The following is a 22,700-nucleotide window of genomic DNA, read 5'->3' as shown; positions in this document are numbered from 1 at the left end:
CCCCCCGCCACCCCCCACCCACCCACTCACACACATACACACACACACCAGGAGGACGTGAAAAGCTTCATTCCTCACACTGCGATGCTTCTGGGGAGAGCAGGTGGCTCTGAGCTGCCCTGAAGATGGATTGAGAGAGTGGGGCGGGGAGGCAGGGCGGGGAGGCAGGCCTGGGTTCCCACGGCTCAGGGCTGGGATTGGATGAGGGTCCTGCCTTGTGTGGTCCTGCCAGAGGGAGCGGCCCAGGTGTGGGAAGGAGGAGGAAAGGCTGGGCTTGACAGATGGCAGCCCGATGTCAGAAGAGGGGTGGGACTCCCACACCCCCAGAGGGCCCCTACGGGTCTTCACCAGTGGCACTTACAGCAAGGAAAGCGCCTGGTGGGAACTGATGTGCTCCATGGGGTGTCACTGTGGGCGTCACTCGTTTGCACCCAGGAACGCCGGCTTCTCAGTGGAAAACGGCAATGGCTCTTCTCTGATCTCGAGGTCTCTTAGCAGACTCCAGAGGGAGCCAGAGAAACCTTGCCGCTCTGTCAAAACACCACCACCAAGTCGTTCTGATCCTACACCCTCACTGCTCTATTGAAATACCACCACCGAGTCATTCTGACCCTACTTGGTGAAGGCCGGCCAGCAATGCCTGTTCTCTCATAAGCACCCTTCACCCTGGCCTGGGGCTGGGGGACCTGCTGGGCCTCCCAGGCTGGTCGTCGTCTCAGAAAGTTGCCCTTTCTTGTCTTGAATTGCATCATACAGCCCAAAGGCCATGGTTTTAAAACAAAACCCCAGTGGGGCTCAGAGTTCCTTCTGACGCGTGGGAGGCCGGGGACTGACGCATGCTGTGGGATCCAGCATCTTCTGCTCAACTTTGGGTTTTCAGGGGGTGCGGAGTGGACGGTGCAGGTGCAGGTTCTGCCCCCAGTTAGGCCCATTCATCCAGAGCCACACGTGAGCTTGGCACAGGCCTCGGTCTCTCACTGCGTTTCCCATTACCTCACGTCCTGCTGAGCTGGCCCTGCCCTGCGCGATCCTCTCCTGATGGTTGGATGCAGAGCTGTGGCCCCCGTGGGCCCCTCCTCACTGGCCCGTGCCTCTGCCACCACCTGCACCCCCAGAACAGGCACCACGCCCATGGCTGAGAGACGGGAGAGATGGAAGTGGGGCTTTGAGGAAAGCCAGGTGAAGTCACCCCTCAGAGCACCTGGTGAGTGAACAGGAGGTGGGGAGCTCTGAGCAGGGCTGAGGACCAGGCAGACCAGGCCTGAGGGCGGCTCCAGTATTGGGGATACCTGGTTCCCAGGTGAGGGGGCAGATGGTTGCTCCCCCGAGAGGTAAACTGAGCAAAAGAAGGCTTGGCCTGGGAGGAGAAATTAAATGTAAGGGATGGCAAGATTTGAACACCTTGGTGGGTCAGGGCAGCCATTTAGCATGATCCAGGGTCAGAGCTGGAAGGGTGCCCAAGGACCTGCTTATCCAGTTATCGTTTTCCACAGATGAGGAACCTGAGGCCCAAGGGGCTTGGGAGATGCTGTCAAGGTTCTAAGACTGGGCTGGGCACGGTGGCTCAAGCCTGTAATCCCAGCACTTTGGGAGGCCGAGACGGGTGGATCACGAGGTCAGGAGATCGAGACCATCCTGGCTAACACGGTGAAACCCCGTCTCTACTAAAATACAAAAAAAAAAAAAACTAGCCGGGCGAGGTAGCGGGCGCCTGTAGTCCCAGCTACTCCAGAGGCTGAGGCAGGAGAATGGTGGGAACCGGGGAGGCGGAGCTTGCAGTGAGCTGAGATCCGGCCACTGCACTCCAGTCCCGGAGATAGAGCGAGACTCCACCTCAAAAAAAAAAAAAAAAAAAAAATCCCAAAACTGGACCCAGGGCCCGGGCCCCCCCCCCCACCCCTCTGTTTGGGCCCCTTCGTTCCATATGGACAGGTGGCCTCTTCCCCCAGCCCAGTCCCACACACGCCTCACCCTTCCTTGTTACCCCAAGGGTTGCTTTTCTCATTTTTAGCTTTAAACACATTTTTTCATTTATTTCATTTTCACTTCTAGAATTTTTATTTCTTTTTGAGTATGTTCATTTCTCTTTGAAAATAGTTTGCCATCTTTTCATCTGTATATTTAAAATATATTTTCTCCTATATTTTAAAAATATATTTTTTTATTTTAAAACAGTTTTGAAGCTCTAGAAAACCTGCTAGGATACTACAGAGAACTGGTCCACTCCGTGCACTCAGGATTTCCCTGCTGCTAACGTCTTACATCCATTTGCTAGATGTGGCCTAATTAGTGAGCCAACATTGACACGCTGCTATTAACAAAAGCCCGTAGCCCATTCACATTCCCTTGGTTTTTACCTCATGTCCCTTTTCTGCCTCAGGGCCCTGTGCAGGATCCCACATGACACGTCGTGGTGACAGTTTATCGGCTTTCCTTGTTTTTGATGATTGTGAGTAGTACTGGTCAGGTGTTTTGTAGAATGGTCTTCAAAAAAGATTTGCCTGATGTTTCTTCATGATTAGGCTAGAGGTAAGTGTTTTCGGGAGGAACACCCGAGAGGCGAGTGCTAGTTTCACTACGTCTCACCATCCCGAGGAGAAATCCAGTGTCACTTCTGCTTCTGTCTCCCTAATGCCGAGGCGTTTTCCCCTCTGGCTTCTTTCACCATTTTCTCTTTGTCTTTGGCTTTCTGTCATTCGAATATGATATACCAAGGTGTAGATTTCTTGAGATTTATTCTGTTGATCTCTGAGTTTCCTGGATCTGGATCTGTGGTTTGGTGTCTTTCATTAGCTATGGACTGTTCTCAGCCATTATTACTTCAAATATTTCTTCTCCCTTCTCTCTTTCTTCTCCGTCTGGTATTCTGATTATGCATGTGCTACACTTTTTAACATTCTTCTGCAGTTCTTGGATGTCCTGAATTTTCCCCATTCTCTTTTCTCTTCGTAAATTAAAGTTTGGGATATTTCTGTTGGCCTACTGTCGAATGCACTAATTCATTTTCAGCTTTGTCCCATCTACTGATAAGCCCAGAAAAGGCCTTCTTTGGTTCTGTTACAGCTAATTCCTGGCCTTTCCTTATGATTCTTTCTTAGAGCTTCCATCTCTCGGCTTACATCACCCACCTGTTCCTGCATGCTGTCCGATCTTCCATGAGAGCCTTTAACGTATTACTTTACATTCTCTGCCTGGTAATTCCAAAACCTCTGCCACATCTGAGTATTGTTCAGATGATTGTGTTTGCTCTTCAGACGGTTTTTTCTTACCTTTTGGCATGCCTTGCAATATTTTGTTGAAAGCCATATGTGATGCATTCAGTAATAGGAATGGGGGAAAGTGGGGATTTAGAGTGAAGTTTTATTTTAATCTGGCTAGAGTTAGGCCACGTGTAATGTTTTCCATAGCTCTAGGTGCCAGAGACTTCAAATTCCCCTGATGTCCTTGTGTGTGTCTCCTCTTTTGACTTTGGACTTCCCTAGGTCCTCCTCCTTAAATAGAATCCATGTCTGGTAGCTCACTCAGCTGCAACCTGGTCATAATAGAACCCTGGTTGTGTGGTAGTCAGCTGTGTGGGAAGGAAGCATGCTACAATCTTGTAATGAAGTCTCTGTCTTTCATGGGGTCTGCCTCTTGGCCTGTGACCTTCACTAGTGTTTTTTCAGTGGCATAGTGTCCCCCACTGCGGTGAGACAGAAAACTCCAGGGGCTGGAGTGGGAGGAGTGCCTTTTGTCCATGTGGGATAAGGCCCTGGTAAGGTTTGTTTGCCCTGGAAAGGCAGTTGCTGTGCTGAACGCCCTGGCTGTGCTCCACAGTGATTCCTCCTCTCCTCCCCTGCCAGACCCAGGTCTTTTTGGATCTTTGAGAACTCAGCAGGGTTCCTGAAAGTAAAACCCATAAATGTGAGAGCCCCAGCACTGCAGCTCCAGGGAGATGCTCACCCTCACATGTCCTGTGCCTGGCCTCTGCCACCTCCTCAAAGCCATCATTTATGTATCTGCACTAGTTTCTGGGTCCAGTGGATTTGGCTTTAAGTGAGCAGATCTCAGCTGTGACACTCTGTGTTCACCTCTTTCTCCAGGTGTCAGGTGGCACTCTGCCCTTTGACCTTGTTTCTTTGACGGGTCCAAGACAAATTGATGATCTCACTTTGTGGTTTCTAAGCTCTTTACATGTTGGAGCTGAAGGGAAAGTTCATCCTGGGATTTTGGTCCATGTTCTGGAAAATGAGCCCCCTCCTGGCTCAGCCGGCCCCTCCCCTGTGAATTCCTAATGGTCAGCTCCTGAGGCAAGGGAGGAAGCCCAGAGGCTGACAACCCCTTCCCACAGGCCCCGTTCCCACCCGCCCGTTCCCTGGGCAGAGTCAGGGACACGGGCTCTTCCCACAGGCTCCCTTGAGGAGTCCTCATTCAGACACCGTGACTGGGGCTGAGCTACACATGTGTACTGCTGTCCTGGCATGACCCTGACCCCTGGGTGGGCTCCTGTGGCCCTGGGAGAGCTAGCGGCAGGACAGGAGAGGTCTTGGCCGCCTCCCGCCTCCCTCCTTGGCTGTTCCCCAGCACTGCTGTTGTCCTTTCCACATCTCCTGGTGGCTCCTCCACACACGGGCCCTTCTGACCTGTAGCCTGGGCCCGAGCTGACCCTACACCCACAGTTCCCAGGGCCTTGGCTGTGGCTGTGGGTACCTGTGAGAATGATCCTCTTCCCAAGGCCCCAGGCAAGGGGTGGGAAAGACCCTGCCCCGTAGGGCCTCCCTGAACCTGGTGCCCCGGAGTCAGGAGCACAGGGCCCTGTCCTGGACGCCCTGTGGAGAAGCCGAGGGTGGTTCCACCTGCTTTCTGGGGTCCAGAGTCTGCCCCCCAAGGCTTTGCCCTCGAAAGATCAGGCGGCTCCACCTTCTCTGCCTTCATGGTTACTCCCTCAGCCCCTGTTCTCGTTGGCCTGTTCCCCTCTAACCATGGACGGGGAACCAGAGGCTGTCACTCACACTCAGCACAGAGGCCTGGGCAGGGTGTTGGGGCCTCTTTAGGGCGGGAGCTGAGACACTCCTGCTGGCAATGGCCCTCCTGTCCAGTGAACACAGGCCCCAGGCTGGGAGTACAGGGGGCTCCAGGAGGACAGCCTGTGGCTCTGAGCATGCGGAATGCACCACAGGGGCAGGTGTCCTTGAGCCAGGACAGGCGTCCTTGAGCCAGGACAGGCCTGCAGGGTCTCTGCACAGGGAACAGGCACACATCCTAGGCATGAGTAGAGGTTTGGGTCTCACAGGTCATGCCAGGGAGCAAAATGTTCAGTGCAAGGCAGAGTTCGTCTCCCAGCCAGGGCCCCTGAGCCAACTTAGAGAGCCTGCAGCTGGCTTGGCAGCTCCTGCTTCTGGGGTTACAAGCCTAGGCCTGAGTGTCAAGTGCAGAGGCCACAGGACATGGGGGCTGCTGGCCCCTGAAACCGCCACTCAAAGCTGGAGGTTCTACAAGTGCAAACAGGGGCCAGGGTGGGAAAAGGCAGGAGGGGAAGAAAAGGCAAAATGCTTCAGCAACACCCTTTACGTTTTGCTTACGTGCTGGCATAATATTTGTTACATTGGGTTAAACAACAAATATTACAGTTAATACCTGTTTCTCTTTTCTTAGTGTTACTTAGCTACTAGAAAATGTAAAATTTCATATGTAGCTGGCAGTGCATATTCCATCGAATGAATCCTAGTGCAGCAGAAACACCATCTGGGCAGCATCAAATCCCCTCACCTGTGATCTGTGGGTGAAGGGACGCAGCAGGAAGGAAGCACGGAGGCTTTGCTGAGGGTCTACAGTCCCGCCTGGAAACTCCTGGCACAAGTTCACTAAAATGCAAGCACTATGCACTTTTGTAAGAATTTGTACCTTGAGGCAGGGCTGGCCGGCAGGGACTGTGCACACACTTTCCCCTCAGGGTGTCCAGGGCTGTCAGATAAGTAGGGTCCACAAGCACACGGCCTTGCTGAGAGAATCCAAGGAAGGGAACCCAAGGGGAGCCCACGCCCAGGGCTGCTGACTCTGTCCCAGGCTCTGCAAGACTCAAGTGCAGTGACTAGGAGAGAAGGCAGGCGCCCCCAGCCAAGTCCTCTCACGTTCTCTGATGAGTTAGAGACGCTCTCAGGTTGTGGGACCCTGAGGTTGCCGTCATGGCGGGTCTCTGAGAACATGTGGCTGAGGTGGAGGGGGTGCTGGCCTGGCTACCAAGCCTGAGCTAGACGGGGCCCCCAAAGAGAGGCCCATACTCTGGAGGACCCTCGCCCCGCTCCTCAAGGTGAGTCAGGGGAAACCTGTGGGAAGTGGAGGCCCGGACTGCAGGATAAAGTAAAAAGTAAGAATGCAACACATACCACACGCATACACCACACACACACACCACAACCATACACACACAACACACACCACACACACACACCACAACACACATCACGCACACACCACACACACACACACCACACACACACACCACGCACACATACCACAACACACACCACACACAACACACACCACACACACACAACACACACACACACCACACACACACACCACACACACACACACCACAACACACACACCACAACAACTCAACCTCGTACGGCACGGGGCTGACCCTAGACTCACAAGAGCAAAACACATAGATGGGCCGTGCCAGAGTACCAGTCCCTACAGCAGAAGGGGCAAGCATCCCTGAAAATTAATTCCTTCATCCATTCGGTACCAGCTGGTGACCCGGAAAAGAGATGCAAAGTCATGCTCTGCTGCAGATAACACACTCAACATCGGAAAACTCACGCAATAGACAGGGAGCTCCACCCACACCGTCGGTCAGGAGTGACGTGGGGGAGGGAGGGAAGACAGTGAACAGGTCTCTCAGGAAAGTTTTATGATGTTTTCCTCAATTGTTCTGTGCATCTTTTATTCGATTTTTAAATTTTAAATGCTTTTCAGCCAGGCGCGGTGGCTCACGCCTGTAATCCCAGCACTTTGGGAGGCCAAGGCGGGCAGATCACGAGGTCAAGAGTTCAAGACCAGCCTGGCCAACACGGTGAAACCCCGTCTCCCACTAAAAATACAAAAATTAGCTGGGTGTGGTGGCGGGTGCCGGTAATCCCAGCTACTCAGGAGGCTGAGGCAGGAGAATCATTTGAACCCGGGAGGCAGAGGTTGCAGTGAGCCGAGATCATGCCACTGCACTCCAGCCTGGGTGACAGAGCAAGACCCCATCTAAAAAAAAAAAACCAAAAAAAAAAGCTTTTTTTCTGGGTGATGGAATTATGACTGATCGATTAACGCTGGGTTTGCATCCAACGTACTTGCTACTTTTTATTGTATCTAATAATATAAGTGTAAATCCTTTTAAATTTGTTTGTCTGTTTCTTATCTGTGTTATTTTCTTTTCATTTTGTTCATTTTCTCCCTGACTTTTATAACTATACTGCTGTAGTCAGTATTGAGCTTCCTCCACAACCAAATTAATTTCTCAGGAGGGCCTCACCTCTTAACACGTCTGCCTCCACTCTGCACCTCATCTGGAAAATGGCAATTGAGTTTCAACATGAGTTTCGGGAGAGACATTCTAACCACAGCAAATGCCATTTGTGAAGAACATTTCTCTTTTAGTCCAGATATTGTTTCATTATCTCCCTGCAAATGCCTTGTCTCTCTCTATGTCTCTGTCTCTCTCTCTTTGTCTCTCTCTGTCTGTCTCTCTGTTTCCCTATGTCTCTGTCTCTGTTTCTGTCTTTGTTTCTGTCTCTCTGTCTCTCTGTGTCTCTCTGTTTCTCTATTTCTGTCTCTGTTTCCCTGTGTCTCTGTCTCTCTCTGTCTTTGTCTGTCTCTCTGACCCTGTCTCTGTCCTCGGTCTCCTGTGAATGACAGCCGTAGCCTCTCTTAGAATGCTAAACGGAAGTGTTGTTAGAAGGCCTGCCTACTGTGTTCTGGTCTGAGGGGGACAGTTTCTGTCTCGCCATTTAGCACCGTACTGTATTTGCTGAAGGTTTTTAAAAAACCCTTTATCCAGTGAAGGAAATTCCTTTCTATTCTTAGCCTGCTGAGAACCTTTTCATGAATGGTTGTTGAATGTTCCCAGATGTTCTGCGTTTGCTACGGTGGCCACGTGGTTTTCTCCTTGACTTTGCTAGCGTGAGCTCCAGGAAGGCAGGTCTGTCTGTGTGTTCACTGCTGAGCCCGCCTGGAAGGCACTGTTTACAAAGCACCTTGTGCATCCGGCTCAGTTCTGCACCCCGGCTTCCTCATCTGGAAAATGTGTCCATCTCGGTGATCTGGGCTGGAGACCTGAGACTCAGGGCAGTGCCAGCTGGGCCCCAAGTGGAGGTGACAGCCGGGGACTAGAAGGGGCTACCGCATAGCTGGAGAGTGAGGGGCTGGTGCTGGCCAAGGCGTCTCTGACTGACCTCTGCTCTCTCGCCAAGTACCCGGGAGATGTTCCAGAAAGGACGGCAGCTGCACCGAGATCTTGAACCTCAGAGACCCCCTCCCATGGCTCTGACATGAGGCGTCCATGGAGTCTTCAACTCACCCATGAAGACCTGGCACCCTCTGAGGGTGACTCCACCCCACCTTGCAGTTCCACAGCAGCTGAAGCCCAGCGGGGCTGGGGGCTGAAGACCCTCCAGAATGGCTCAGGACCTCGGAAGGGGCAGGGGAGGTGGGCTCCCTGCGGGAGACGTTGGCACTCCCCAAAAGACTCTTCAGGGTTGGGGGCGGACATGAAGGGAAGAAACCCGCTCACCCTGCTTGAATTCTGAAAACGCACACAGATCTCAGTTCCACCTCCCTTTACAGTCTGTTCAGGTCCTGCTCCACCTTGCCCATGAGTGGGGCAGAAATTCCCAGCATCATGGCAGGGAAAGTCAGTGGGGCTCAAAGCTCCAGCCAAGAACGGCCCTGCATCTGCCTGGTTCTCTCTTCAATGGGCATTTCCACAGCCAGGACGCTGGCATTTCATAAATAATTACACATTCCTTAAACTCTCACAAAGCCAAGAGAAAACAAAACCGCAATGCTGAGATTCCTGGAATGTTTTCCAATTATCTGGGCCAAGCAGAGGCCCGGTCGGGGCTGTGCAGCGCGCTTAGCCTGGGACTCGGCGGCAGTCCCCTTTTTTGTGGCATTTTAGTTAAAAGACCTGAAAGGAAAATGAAAGGTGCTTTATGACTGTGGTGTTCGTCAGGGTCCCCAGACAATGGGGGAAGCCCGTCCAACCTTCAGAGCTGGCTCGGGACAGGCCCATGGATCTGTGCCCTGGGACTGACCTCGGGTCAGTCTCAAAGGCTGAGGTCTCCATCCACCGTCGACCCGCCAGGGTTGATTTAGGTGTGGCGCCTCCTCTGGACGCCCCGGGATTGCCCGTGCGCCGCAGCCCAGAGCTCCTGTTCCGAGCAGGGAGCATCTCTGGACCGTGCCCTCATTCCTTTAAGGTTTTCTGTGGCACATACCGCAGTTTAATCTGACTCACCCCAGCCGTGCTGGGACTGGTTTCCTGTTACAAACACAGGCTTAGTTTTAAGATCAAACAACTGTTTGGGTTCTGGTCTGACCTCGCAGGGGATGTGGCTCGGGGCCAGGTGCAGCCTGGCCAAGGGGTGACGTCAGGTCATGCTGGCTTCATTTCCTGAGCACTGTGGCCTCCTCTGTGTCCCCCGTCCCTGCCCACCCGGCCCCCTCAAGCCACTGTCCAGCCCGGGTTGCACTCAGCAGTGGCTCATTGGCCCCTCTGCCATCCTCGCCACTGATGCCCAGCTTTATTTATTTGGGGTATTTCTGGGCCATTCCACCCACTCCTCTTGAGGGCACCTAGTGTGTCCCCTGCCCTGTGTGGTTGGCGCCCATCTCTGAAGTGCAGGAAGCAGGAAGCAAGGCCTGCTCATGGGAAGGACTCACAGCTCTGGCTAGAACGGCTTTGGCCCTAAGCCAGAACGGAGGGTATGGGGAAGCAGGAAATCCAGTGTGGAAGCCATTTCGGACGTCAAATCAGTGGGGCGGAGGCTGCTCACACAGGGTCGTCTTATTGTGACTTTTCGGGGGCTTCCTTCTACCCTCCTTCTCTGGTGAGCTTTGTAGGCAAGGCTGCGACATGACATTCTCATTCTGTTTGGAGCAGGATGAAGGGTTTGTGCCTAACACCATGAGGTGTGGATGGGGCTGAGAACTGGCGCATGGCTGTCACCTGCTGTGGTGACCACCAAGAGTCTCCCTTGCAGGCTGTCTGGCTCAAAGGGTGACCAAGTTCCAGCCACAGCATCCCTGCTCAGCCCTGAGGATACCCACACTGGCACAGGGGACACTGTGGCACTTGCGGAAGGGCCACACCTCCCCTCATTGGCACAGGGTCTCAGCAAGAGACTGCAGCACTCAGGTCTAAGGTCCACACCTCCCCACATTGGCACAGGGTCTCAGCAAGAGACTATGGCACTTGGGGAAAGGCCATTTTGTCATTGACTGCAACTTTCTCAAGAAAGCATTTTCCACTTGCGTTTCCACGGAGGTCGGTTTTGCTGGAAACTCACAGGACCCTGTCCTCCACCAGACATGCAGTGTGCAGAGGCATGTACCCGAAAAGCAAAGTGTGGCATCACACGGTTCTTTAATCTGGACCCAAACTCCTGGGAAACAAACCAGACAGACGCAGGTACGTGCTCAGCTCTGCGGCTGTGGTTTGGTTCAGGACGAGGGCCGTGCAGATGCCTGGCAACCCAGCTGGGCCTCGCCATGCCTGGGGGAGGACGCAGTGCTGGGAGCCCGCGGGCCGGGAGCAGGTGCCCGGGGAATGCTTCGGTGGTTCTGGAGGGACTGGATGTTCCTGCCGTGGCGTTGCTGTCCAGGGGGACAAAAAGCAGTGTGAATGGGAAACGGAGCACTCTGTCCAGTGAATCCACATGTGGGCGGCTGTGTTCCACGCTCCCTGGCAGCGGGACCCTAAGCTGTAAGCCGGACACCACATTCCCAAAGCCAGGAGGGCCACGACACCTGCGTGCAGTGTCCAAAGGCCAAACCGAGGCTGCAGTCCCGGCCAAGCAGGCAGTGATTCACACCTGGGGGGCGATGTGATTGGACTTCTACTCAAATAACGTAAGCGTGAGAGACAGAGAACGCCAGTGCTTGCACTGACAAATGTCTGGGCATTTTACGGAGGGCCAAGCTCGGCTCCCCACCCCCAGCCCTGCCCCCCACATGACAAGGCCCCATCGGCCCCCAAGTCCATCTGACCTCACGCACGCAGCAGGAAAGCCTCTTTCCCAATGAGCACCCTTGCCAAAGCTCACGTGGCCACTCCCCCTCCACGGGGCTAGGACAGAGTTGACCGTAGACCTCAAACCGCTACAGGGATTTGGGTCACAAGGTACCCCAATGCCCGGCTGCCCCCCGTGCCTCAGTTTCCCCATGTGGGAAATGGCTCCATGTTGGCAATGTGAAGCATCGAATATCTGAGACTTGGGGAACGTCTTGTGGCCAAGTCTGGGCACTGCCAGCTGGGCCCAAATTGAAGGCGACAGCCAAGGCTGGAGGCACCATGGCCTCAGTGGTCAGCGGGGCCAAGTCACCATAAGATGGTGGGGCCAGCCGAGGCCTTCAGAGACAGCGTTTCCCTCACACTCCAATGCCACAAAGAGAGCCCAGGGCTGCAGGCGGGGAAGGGTGTGCATGTGTCTCCCAATGGAGGTGACCGCTGGGGCTCTCCTGCCTGCTGCCCATGTCGGACGCCCCTCTGCTAGCTCATCTCCCGTGCCATGCCACCCACCATTCCCTTCTCACCCCCTGAAGCTCTCTCGTCCTCACTAAAGCAACAGGGTCACTTACACACCGTCCTGTTTTTCTAGACACCATGACCAGGATGGGACAGGACTCGTGAACCCAAATGTGAGATCACACTAAGATCCTAAAGGCTTTGCGCTTCTCTGGAGTGGCTGCTGTCTCATGCACACCCGGCCTGGTGTGCTCACCCCACCCAGTGTGTCCGTCCTGCCCAGTGAGTGCCCCCCGCCTGGTGAGTGCCCCCTGCCTGGTGTGCCTGTCCTGCCCGGTGTGCCCTCCCCGCTGGGTGTGCACCCACCTGGTGTGCCCACCCCACCCCACCTGGTGTGAGCACCCAGGTCTGCCAGGCTGCAGGGTTCTCAGGGAGTCCAGGCAACCGCCCCAGCCCCTGGCAATCCCCTTCTCAGCAGGCCTGGACCCAGAGCCACACAGGGGCATCCCCAGCACATCCCGCCCCAGGATTCCTCTTCCCTGATTCACCTGAGCCCAGACAGCAGGTGGCAGACATGTTCCTGCCCAGACCCGGACACCTCCACCTGCTCGGACCACTGGCTTCCCTCAGGCTTTGCCATCAGAACAGACAGGTGGTTTCTTTTAAACCTGTGCCACCCCGTTTTGCCCTGCAAATGCTGTTATTTTTAAAGCTACTGAATCACGTGATTTTCCTGCTTTGCTTCATGCCACCCCCGGGGCTGCAGCTCTGCTGCTGCCCGCCCTTGCCCTGCCGCTCCTGCAGAGGCCTCCTCCCCACCCACAACTCACGGTGGCCACACGGGCTGGGCTTCTCACCTTGGCCACCTCCTCCCATGTCACCCATGTGATGATGATGGAGGGCCCAGGGGTGCTGGGACTGAGAACTGGAGCCTCCCCGCTAGCGCCTGGCTCTGCGTGGGAGGTGGGGTGGGGTGGTCAAGCTCCAGCTGTCTTCTCAGTGGGCCTTTGACACCACTTTGTATCCTCCTATTAAAAATGTGTGCAATGCTGTAACAATTCTAATTAACTCCTTAGGTTCCACTCCTAGGAAAAAACCTAGGAGGTCAGGAGGTGAGAACTTCCAACCCACCTGGCTGAAGCTTCAGAGCCCACGTACCATTTCTCTGCCTTTGCCTCCTCTTTTTCCGTTGAGGTAATCAGCTGTTCCCTTCTCTCTGAGCCATGGTGGGCAGCTCGTCTCCTGCAGACATCACCCCCCAGAACTACCCCAGGCTCTGCAAGATGCCACCCGGCATCAGGACCTGTCAGGCCAGTGAGACAGGCGCTCCCTCTCGCAGCAGGGCCACACCCACCACGTGGGCTAAAGGCACAAAGTCTTCCTGCCAGGTGGGAGGGCACGACTGCATGGGGCTGTCCGTCCTTCCAGATCCTTAGAACGCTCACAGTCCTTAGGGTCCCAGGACCCACTTCTTCCTGCAGCTCTGGGTCACAGGAGCCCAGGTTCAGGGTGCAGACAAGGACCTAAAGTCCAGCCCCAGATCCTAACCCTAACCCTAACCCTAACCTCCCCTGCAGCTCCTCTTTCTGGCCCTCTGCACGCAGGGAAGTGGTGGTCAGAGCAGGGGCACACGGGCGGGCTGGCAGCCGCCCTGTCCCCATGCCCCCACTCCAGATTTTCCCCTTCCCATCCTTCCCAGAGGACCCAAGGGAGGACCATGCCTTTAAAAATTATTTTTAATTTTTTGGATACATAACAGTTGTACATATTTATGAGGTGCGTGTGCTATTGGGATGCATGCACAATAACACCTAATGATCAATTCAGGGAAACTCGAGCGTTGATCATTCCTTTCTATCAGGAACATCCCAGATCCTCTCTTCTAGCTATTATGAAATAAACGATAAATTATTAACTATAGTCACTCTACTGTGCCACCAAACAACAGGTCCTATTTCTTCAGCCTGCAGCCCTTCATCTCCCCCTTCCCTTCCCAGCCTCCGTGGCCACCAATCTTCTGCATGAGACTCACTCTCAGCTCCCACAGGAGGGAAGCGTGGGCTTCATTCCAGTTCCATTCACACTGCTGAGAATGGCAGGATTTCGCTCTTTTCAGCTGGAGAGTACCCCACGGTGTCCATGCACCTTGTTTTCTCTGTCCACGCATCTGCTGATGGACAGACACCCAGGCCAATTCCGCATCTTGGCTATTGTGATTAGACTGCAGTAAACCCAGGGCACAGGCATCCCTCTGTAGACTTCTTTCCTTTGGATGGGTGCCCGGCAGTGAGATTTCTGGGCCCTGTGGGAGCTGGGTCTTTAGTTTCCTGAGAAGCCTCCACACCGTTACCTCCCTGCCAAAGGTGCTCATGGGTTCCCCTTTCTCCACACCCCGGCCAGCACATTTTCTGCATGTGTCTCTGTGTGTGCGCGTGTGCATGTATGTGTGTGTCTCCGTGTGTGCATGACACATGCATTTTTTAAATCGCTTTATTAAAGTTTGTAAAACTGGGTTTAGAAGCAGTTCTTGAAGAAAAGCTCTAAACACTGTGACTGTTTCCCTGTAAGCTGAAGGCGTGGGTTGCTGTTTTGGGTGGAAGCAGGTGGGGCTGGCTCATGCTCTGGGGAGGCGGGATTTGAAGACATGGCTTACGGAAGGTTCCTGTGGGTCTCCTTCGGGAAATGGGGAATGTCCTTGTTTCCAACCCCAAGAGACACAGTCTGGAAGAAGAAGGGAAACAGACAAATTGGTTACAATCCACAATGTGGGCGCCAGGCCCTCACGAGCTGAGAGGAGGTGAGAAGAGGGGAAGGGAAGCCAGAGGAGCTGCGGGCACGTGGGCGGGATGACACCTGCACTGAGGAAGGCCAGGACCCCAGACAAGGACACCTTTTTGAGTTAAGCTATAACTCCCTGCAGCAGCCCCATGCCTCCAGGAAGCCCAGCCACACGGTAGCCTTCACTGTCCCCTGACAGCCAGGTGTCCATGATCCCTCATCTGGTGGCCTTTGTGACAAAGGAAAGTGGGCTGGCTGTGAAATAACAGCAAATGGATAGCGTCAAAAGAACTGCATTCCTATGCCCATGCACACACACGCACACACAGACACACGCACACACACGCACACACACGCACCCATGGAGACACACACATGCACACACATGCACTCATATACATATGCACACACATGCACACATGGACATACATGCACACACACACATGCACATGCACACATGGACACACACATGCACACACGCACACACACACGCACATGCACACACATGCACCCACACACAGGCACATGCACACACACACACATGCAAACGCACACGCAACACATGCACACGCAGGAACTCCACCTCCCCTTCCCACTTTGTCAAAAGCGAGCCGGATGAGAAGCCGGGAAGGTTTGAGTTCTGTCTCCATGATGGTAAGTCTGAAGCCACACAATTGTGTGATGGGTTGTGTGATCTTCCTGACAAGGAACCTGTTGAGGGCTGCTGACTGGGAAGCTGTGCCCATGACCGGCTGTCAGGATGTGCCCGAGGTAGGAGCAGCCCTTCTGGGTTGACTGGGGGCTGGGGGCGCCCAGCTCGCCCCACCCTGGCAGAGCCCAACACTCCTCTGGCCTGACGTCGTAATGACGGGGGATTGGGGTGCGCAGCCAGCAGGTGCCCCCACATTGCAGGGAGGATTCAAAGCGAAACCACTTCAGTTTGCTTCCAGGAAGGGGTGAGCAGGCTCCTGGCACCTCCAGACCTAAGCCAGCCTGGGAGGGGCTCGCTCCAGAAGGGAACACGGAGCCCAGGAGATAAGGAGAACCCTTACCATCAGCACCACTTCCAGCGAGGACACCAGGGGACAAGTCCCAGGAGCAGAAGGGGGCTGGCTCCATCCACGTGGGCTCAGGGCCGCTGCCAGGCCAGGCTGGGAGGACAGAGAGACCCGTGTGCTCCACTGTTTCCCACTGCAGTGTGGGACAGGGGCTGTCAAGGGCGGCAGCTGTGGCTGGGACCCTGGATGGTGCTGGTCCTCCTGCAGCAGAAGCAGTTCAGGAGATGCTGGGTGCAGTGCAGGGCTGCTGCACAGGCGGGCAGAGGCGGGCGGGGACCGACCCTTCTCTCCCTCCTTTCTTTGCTTTTCTCCTTCTGAGCTCCCTGATCGTTTACAGCAGGAACTGTCTTCCTGATGACTTCACTTCCACCCCAGTGCCTGGTACACAGTGGGCGCTCAATAAATGTTGGTGGAGTGAATGGTCACTGGTAAGAGCCATAAAGAGGAGAGATTTGGGGCCTCAGCCAAGAGCGCCTGGCCACCGTGGGGCCTCCTCGCTCACCACACAGGTCCTCCCAACTGACCTGGGCGAGGGATTGTGGTGTGAGTGTGGACTAGGCCTGGGCGTCCTGAGACTTCTCAAGTTCCCATTTCCTCAGGAGGGAAGTCAATCCCGTGAGGGCCCCAGGGCTCAGTATTCGCCTTCTGAACTCAGGAGAAGAAAAACCAGTCCAAGTTACATCCAAGGAGTGCTGTTGAGACACTTGGTCTGGGAGGACAGTGATAATCAAAGCTTCGCGTCCCTGGCGGTGGGACTCCACAACTGCTCAGCCCCACGCAGACACAACATGTGGACGGGTGATTTGGTTTTTGCGGAATTGACTTTGTGTGTGGATGTCATGGAGACACTTCCTGGCGGGCACCGAGAGAAAGGGGGCATTGTTCTTCCTGCCGGAGAAAGGAGGACATTGGGGGGGCCTTGGGCAGTCCCCTCCGTGGCCAGAGAAAGAGGCTGGGAGGCGTCTCAGGGGCCTTTGATGCTGGGCAATTTGGGGTGCCAGAGGCCACTAAAGCAACGGCCCACTGCCCAATTTATGTGTGTGCTAAATCACGACCATGATTTCTGCGTGTTTTCTAGAATAGTAGCCAGCCATAAAACACAGGACGTGGTCTCATAATGTTCCAGATTCTAAACGTTTACAATCCATCTCTATGCTTTTTAACCAATATCTCATAAAATCAAACTCATCTTTTTAATATATTTTAGTGTTCTGGTTTCCATTTCTGTTTAGGCACATTTGTCACGGCAAAGCCTGGAGCTGCAGTTATCAGAAACGTCTAAAAGTTCAGAAGTTGATTGCTTTTAAAAGTAGCAGAACTAAAACAAAAACCTAACACCAGGTTGCTACATTTTGGGAGGTGTCTCCATGTGGACTCCTAAATTATTGTTTGAGGTCTGCTTACTCCAAGAGGCATTTCTCTTTTTAGAAAATTAAAAACATTAAGTACTCCATCTGGACACAAAGCGTCTCCATATGACAGAGTTTTGTTACTGTGGGGAGAGGACAAAGCGCCAGCCACACCCCTCATTCCACAGCCTTTCCCAACCCTCCCCTCGAGATGAGATGCCGGCCATCTGCAGCGCTTCACCTCTGAGCTGGAAACCAGCTTGTTTCTTTTGCTTTGATGAGGTTCTGCTGGTTTTGGCGAGACTTTGAAGTTTATTTATTGTCATCAAATTGCATTAATTATTTTTGAAGTTTATAGTTTTGTTCACAACTTTAAGACTTTGTGAAGGGCATAAAATAAGCATAAATTCAAAAAATTCCAAGAAATGGATCCAACAGTTACTTTTAATTGGCAGCAGAATACAGCCCCCAATTTATTACAAACTTACATGCAATGGTTTAGAACTAATTTTAACTTCCCCTTGAAGTTGGAATTCAAAACCTCACTGGTGGCTTGACATGGTATTATCCAAGGAGAATGTTTGTTTCATAATTTGAAACAAGAACCTGGATCTTTTATGAGGTCCAGTATTATTTCCATATGAGGGAGCAGAGTGGGAAGAAGGCAGCTGGAACAGACGCCAGGGCCAAGCCGGGATCTGGGGCCCTCTTGATCTCCCTCATTATCGGTGCTCCTTCCCCAAGGGCCAGCCAGGGGCCCCGCACAGCACAGTCTTTTGGCTGCGGTCAGAGAAACCTTACGGGCAAGGGCAACAATAAAACTACCACCTTACCACCCCCAGAGTGCGTCCCCCCAACAGAGACCCCAGCCTGCCTCAGTCCCCCCAACAGAGACCCCAGCCTGCCTCAGTCCCCCCAACAGAGACCCCAGCCTGCCTCAGCCCACCTGGAGCAGAGACCTCGAGACCCCAGCCTGCCTCAGTCCACCCATCCGGACACCCCCTGGCTGCCTCAGCCCACCTGGAGCAGAGACCTCAAGACCCCAGCCTGCCTCAGTCCACCCATCCGGAGACCCCCTGCCTGCCTCAGCCCACCCTGGGCAGAGACCCCAAAACCCCTGGCTGCGTCAGCCCACCTGGAGCAGAGACCTCGAGACCCCTGCCTGCATCAGCCCCACCCCAAGCGGAGACTCCAAAACTCTGGTCTGCCTCAGTCCACCTGTCCAGAGACCCCTGCCTGCCTCAGCCCACTCCAAGCAGAGACCCCAAGACCCCTGCTTGCCTCAGCCCACCTGGAGTGGAGACTCCGAGACCTCTGCCTGCATCAGCTCCTCCCATCCAGAGACCCCCTGCCTGCCTCAGCCCACTCCAAGCAGAGACCCCAAGATCCCTGCCTGCATCAGCCCCACCCATCTGGAGCCCCCGGCCTGCCTCAGTCCACCCATCCCCTTCATTGCATTCCCCAGCCTGCCTCAGCCCACCCAACAGAGACCCCAGCCTGCCTCAGCCCACCTGGAGCAGAGACCTCGAGACCCCAGCCTGCCTCAGTCCACCCATCCGGACACCCCCTGGCTGCCTCAGCCCACCTGGAGCAGAGACCTCAAGACCCCAGCCTGCCTCAGTCCCCCCAACAGAGACCCCAGCCTGCCTCAGCCCACCCAACAGAGACCCCAGCCTGCCTCAGCCCACCTGGAGCAGAGACCTCGAGACCCCTGCCTGCATCAGCCCCACCCCAAGCGGAGACTCCAAAACTCTGGTCTGCCTCAGTCCACCTGTCCAGAGACCCCTGCCTGCCTCAGCCCACTCCAAGCAGAGACCCCAAGACCCCTGCTTGCCTCAGCCCACCTGGAGTGGAGACTCCGAGACCTCTGCCTGCATCAGCTCCTCCCATCCAGAGACCCCCTGCCTGCCTCAGCCCACTCCAAGCAGAGACCCCAAGATCCCTGCCTGCATCAGCCCCACCCATCTGGAGCCCCCGGCCTGCCTCAGTCCACCCATCCCCTTCATTGCATTGGTCTCCATTCCTTTGTCCACAGCTTCCCAGCACTCCTGTGCCAAGGCCTTTCCGCAGCTCCAGGTCCAGCTGCGAGTGAGGTTCAGGCCTCCCTCGGCCTGTGCCACGGGGAGAGGCAGTAACCTGGCAAGGATGCCCGGGTGTGGAGGCGGGACCTGGGCTGGGGCTGTGTCATGGGGAGGGGCCAGGAATGCCCCCTAGCAGACCAGGATGGGGACTCTGATGCGGGGATGTGCGGGGAGGTGGTCGCAGAGGCAGAGGGAGGGCAAAGGGAGCTGGAACCCGGGAGGGGAAAGGCCCCTCATACTGGGTGCCTGCCCTGCAAGTGTTGTGCTGGCCAGGATGAGAGGCTGCGGCCACTCAGCAGCCCTGGAGCAGCCCAGGGACGGCCCAGGCCACTGGGGAGGCTCCAGGGAGGGGCTGGCAGGCAGAGGCCCAGAGGCAGGACCCGCAGCTCGAGTTGAATGGGCACCAGCCCATAAGTAGGCCGAGGCCGAGGTCGGGGCACTGTGGGACCCCTGCCCGCAAGGAGGGGTGTGCCCCGTGGGCTGTTCAGGGCTGGGTCTTGCTGTTTTGGCCCGTGCTTTCCCTCTGTGCCTCTGTCTGTTCGGAGCCCCTGGCACGCCGAAGGAAGGTCTGGGGGCAGCAGGGGACCTGGATGGCTGGGGTGGAGTGGGAGGGGAAGGTGGGGTCCAGGGTTTTCCTCTTAGCCCAGAGAGTTGGCCGCAGGTTTGGGGGACAGAGCCCTGACAGGGACATGAGGCACTGGCTATGAACTCGAGGGGACATGCTCATGGGGGCCAGGGCAGAGACAGGGGAGGCTTGGAATTGCAGTCTGGGGCCTCTGGGAGGGGAGCTGGCTGGTGAAGAGGTCCAGGGTGAGGGCGGGGGGCATGGCTGCAAGCAGAAGGACCCCTCCCCACTGACCCATGCCGCTCATCCACAGCAGAGGCTCAGACCCCATTCCACATGGGAGGTGGAACGTGCTGGGAGGAGGGGAATGGCAGCCCAAGTGAGGACAGAGGGGGTCCAGCAGTCTTGCCCCGCCCCACCCACCTACCAGATCCCAGGGGTTCAGCAGCCTCCTTGCCTCTGACCAGATCCCAGGGCCCAGCAGCCCATCTGCATCACAGGGGCAATGTGTGGTTTTTAGGTTTTGGTGTGTGTGGTGTGTGTGTGTGATGTGTGTGTGTGTGGTGTGTGTCTGTGTGTTTGTGTATGCACATTTCTTTGGTCCTGGCCTTTTTTAATGGTGGCAACAAACTTTACAAGAGTTTAGTTTTCATCTTTCTTTCTCTCTTTTCATATCTCTCGCAGCTTTTCCTGGATTTGTTTTTCTTTTCATTTTGAGGTTTTCTCCAGAAATGTTTTCATTGTGGGTTTTGCTGGCAAATCTTCTGAAGCCTTATGAGACTATTTTTATTATACCCTCAGAATACTTCTTTCTTTCAACTACTGTATTTTTTTACAGCCACTATTTCCACTTTGTTCTTTTTTCAGGACATTTTTCTTTTTCACACCACTAACGTTTTTTTTATTATGTTAAATATGAGCATCCTACTCATTTTAAGTCATGTGTCTATTCTAACACACCTGCTTCAGATGTTATACACCTTCCAGTTCATGGCTTTTTCTTTTGTGACATTTAAATGGTTTGGGTGTTTAGTTCCCTTGACCCAAGAGCTCACCTTCCTCTACAAGTAGGTTTAATCACCTCTGGAGGAAGATACATCCTCCAAAACTTCTATTTTTGTGCATAGCATCCAAAATACAAACTTCCGGCTATGCTAAAGACCACAGGGCCAACCACCAAAAGATAAAAAGGAAATACAAACAGAACTGAATAGGGCAGATGTTGGACTTACCAAATATGATTTTAAATTAACTGTAGTTAAAAGCACATGACAATATGAACAATTCTACAGGATAACTGAAGTCTTTTGTTTTTTGAAAAACAAATGGAAATACTAGAACTAGAACTCTATTAACTGAAAATACTTAAAAGATGGGGTTAGTAACTGATTGAACATCAGAATAAAGATGAATGAACCAGAAGCTAGGTAGGTAGAACATATAAAGAAGAACGCAATGAAAACTAAAAGGAAAAAAGTAGAAAAAAGGGCATGACATCATATAAGACATGATGCAAATGCATGACATGCATGGACTGGAGTCCCAGAAGAAGAAGAGAGAGAATGAGGGAGAAGAATATTTGAAGAAACACTGGTTAAGACATTCCCAAAACCAATGAAAGACATCAAACCACATATCTATGAAGCTTTGCAAACATGAAGCAAAATGAATGCAAAGAAAACCATGCCTGGGCATCTTACAGCCAAAAATAAAAGGAAGAGAAAATTGTGACAGTAAATAGGCTGATGGTTTCCTTCTCAACAGAAAATAATGGAAGCTGAAAGACAACTGAATGATGTATTTTAAATTCTGGGGTTAAAATAACAGCTCACCTAGAATCCTATATCCAGTTAAAATATTTTATGAAAATAAACATGAACTGAAGATGTATTCAGATGAAAATTTGAGAGAATTTGTCATCAGTAATCTTCACTAAAATAAATGTAAAGGAACTTTTCAGGCCAAAGGCAAATTATCCAAAATATCTTGTTTTTTAAAACAAGAAAATAGAAGAAAATTTGAAAAACAATAGAAAAGGTAAATGTGTAGGCAAACCCACTGAAAACAATAAAAATAATGATATATTGTAGAATTAAATGTGTATAAAATTAGGATACAAAAAATGATGCAAAAGCCAGGATAGGCAAATGAGGTTAAATAATTATAAAGTGCTTGCATCCAGGAGCAAGTGCACTAACTCTGATACATCAGAGATGCTGGTGAGGAGTCATTAGGAGAATGATTTAAAATGCACATGACTAAAAGTTTAGTGGAGAAAAATAAAAAAAGTATTGCTTCATCAAAAACTAAGAGGAAAAGATGAAAAACAGCTGATGAGGTCACAATGAAGAAAACCGTAATGTGGTAAATCTAAGCACAGAAGTATTGTTAATTAATGTAGTCATATAAATTACATGAATACTCCAACTAAAAGACAAAGATTGGTCATGTTGGATTATAAAAATAAAACCAAACAAATATGTTCCTTCAGATGATACTCAGTAGTGCCAGTGCCTAAAGGCAGAAGGATGGGAAAGGTGTCCCATGCAAACAGAAAACCAGCACAATGTTTGGGGAAAATGATCAACAAATTTGACTTGGTCAAAATGGACAGAGCCCTGTGTGTGAGGACTGACTTCAGCCTATGAATTTCTCCAAGTAGACAACGAGCGTTACCAAAACTAATGGCCCGTTGGATCATTAAAGATTTCCCAAAAAATTGGTGGTGTTGAAACATACAGAACATAGTTTCTGACCACAGTGAAATTTAACTAGGAATTGTGAACAAAAGATACATAGAAAATCCCAAATGTTGGCCAGGTGTGGTAGCTCACACCTGTAATCCCAGCACTTTGGGAGGGAGAGGTGGGCAGATCACAAGGTCAGGAGATCAACACCATCCTGGCTAACACAGTGAACCCCATCTCTACTAAAAAATACAAAAAAAAAAAAAAATTAGCCGGGTGTGGTGGTGGGCACCTGTAGTCCCAGCTACTCGGAAGGCTGAGGCAGAAGAATGGCGTGAACCCAGGAGGTGGAGCTTGCAGTGAGCCGGGATCGCACCACTGCAGTCCAGCCTGGGTGACAGAGCAAGACTCTGTCCCCCTACCCGCAAAAAAAAAAAAAAAAAAGAAAAGAAAAGAAAAG

The 22,700-nt window shown here is 53.0% G+C and overlaps 2 protein-coding genes across 10 annotated transcripts in view; one reads left to right on the top strand and one right to left on the bottom strand.

Annotated features, from left to right (window-relative positions):
• The window catches only part of TRIP13 (thyroid hormone receptor interactor 13), a 62,006-nt gene extending 46,495 nt beyond the window's left edge, over positions 1-15,511 (top strand). The window contains exons 15-17 of one of the 9 annotated variants that reach the window (XR_001880997.1): positions 11,856-12,022; positions 12,201-12,916; positions 15,440-15,511. The gene's annotated coding sequence lies outside the window, so the exon portion shown is untranslated. Of the gene's footprint in view, positions 1-11,855; positions 12,023-12,197; positions 14,867-15,439 lie in introns of those variants that run through there. The other 8 variants (XR_001880990.1, XR_001880996.1, XR_001880995.1 and 5 more) reach the window with 8 other exon arrangements.
• The window catches only part of LOC108513711 (uncharacterized), a 16,515-nt gene continuing 8,842 nt past the window's right edge, over positions 15,028-22,700 (bottom strand). Inside the window, exon 2 of the mRNA XM_017849572.1 lies at positions 15,028-15,651. Coding sequence (XP_017705061.1) covers positions 15,101-15,651 — 551 coding nt within the window. The 3' untranslated portion in view covers positions 15,028-15,100. The remainder of the gene's footprint in view (positions 15,652-22,700) is intronic.

The sequence above is a fragment of the Rhinopithecus bieti genome, unplaced genomic scaffold (assembly GCF_001698545.2).
Source record: "Rhinopithecus bieti isolate Rb0 unplaced genomic scaffold, ASM169854v2 scaffold_33330, whole genome shotgun sequence".
Taxonomy (NCBI): Eukaryota; Metazoa; Chordata; class Mammalia; order Primates; family Cercopithecidae; genus Rhinopithecus; species Rhinopithecus bieti.
This window is presented reverse-complemented; position numbering and strand designations above follow the sequence as displayed.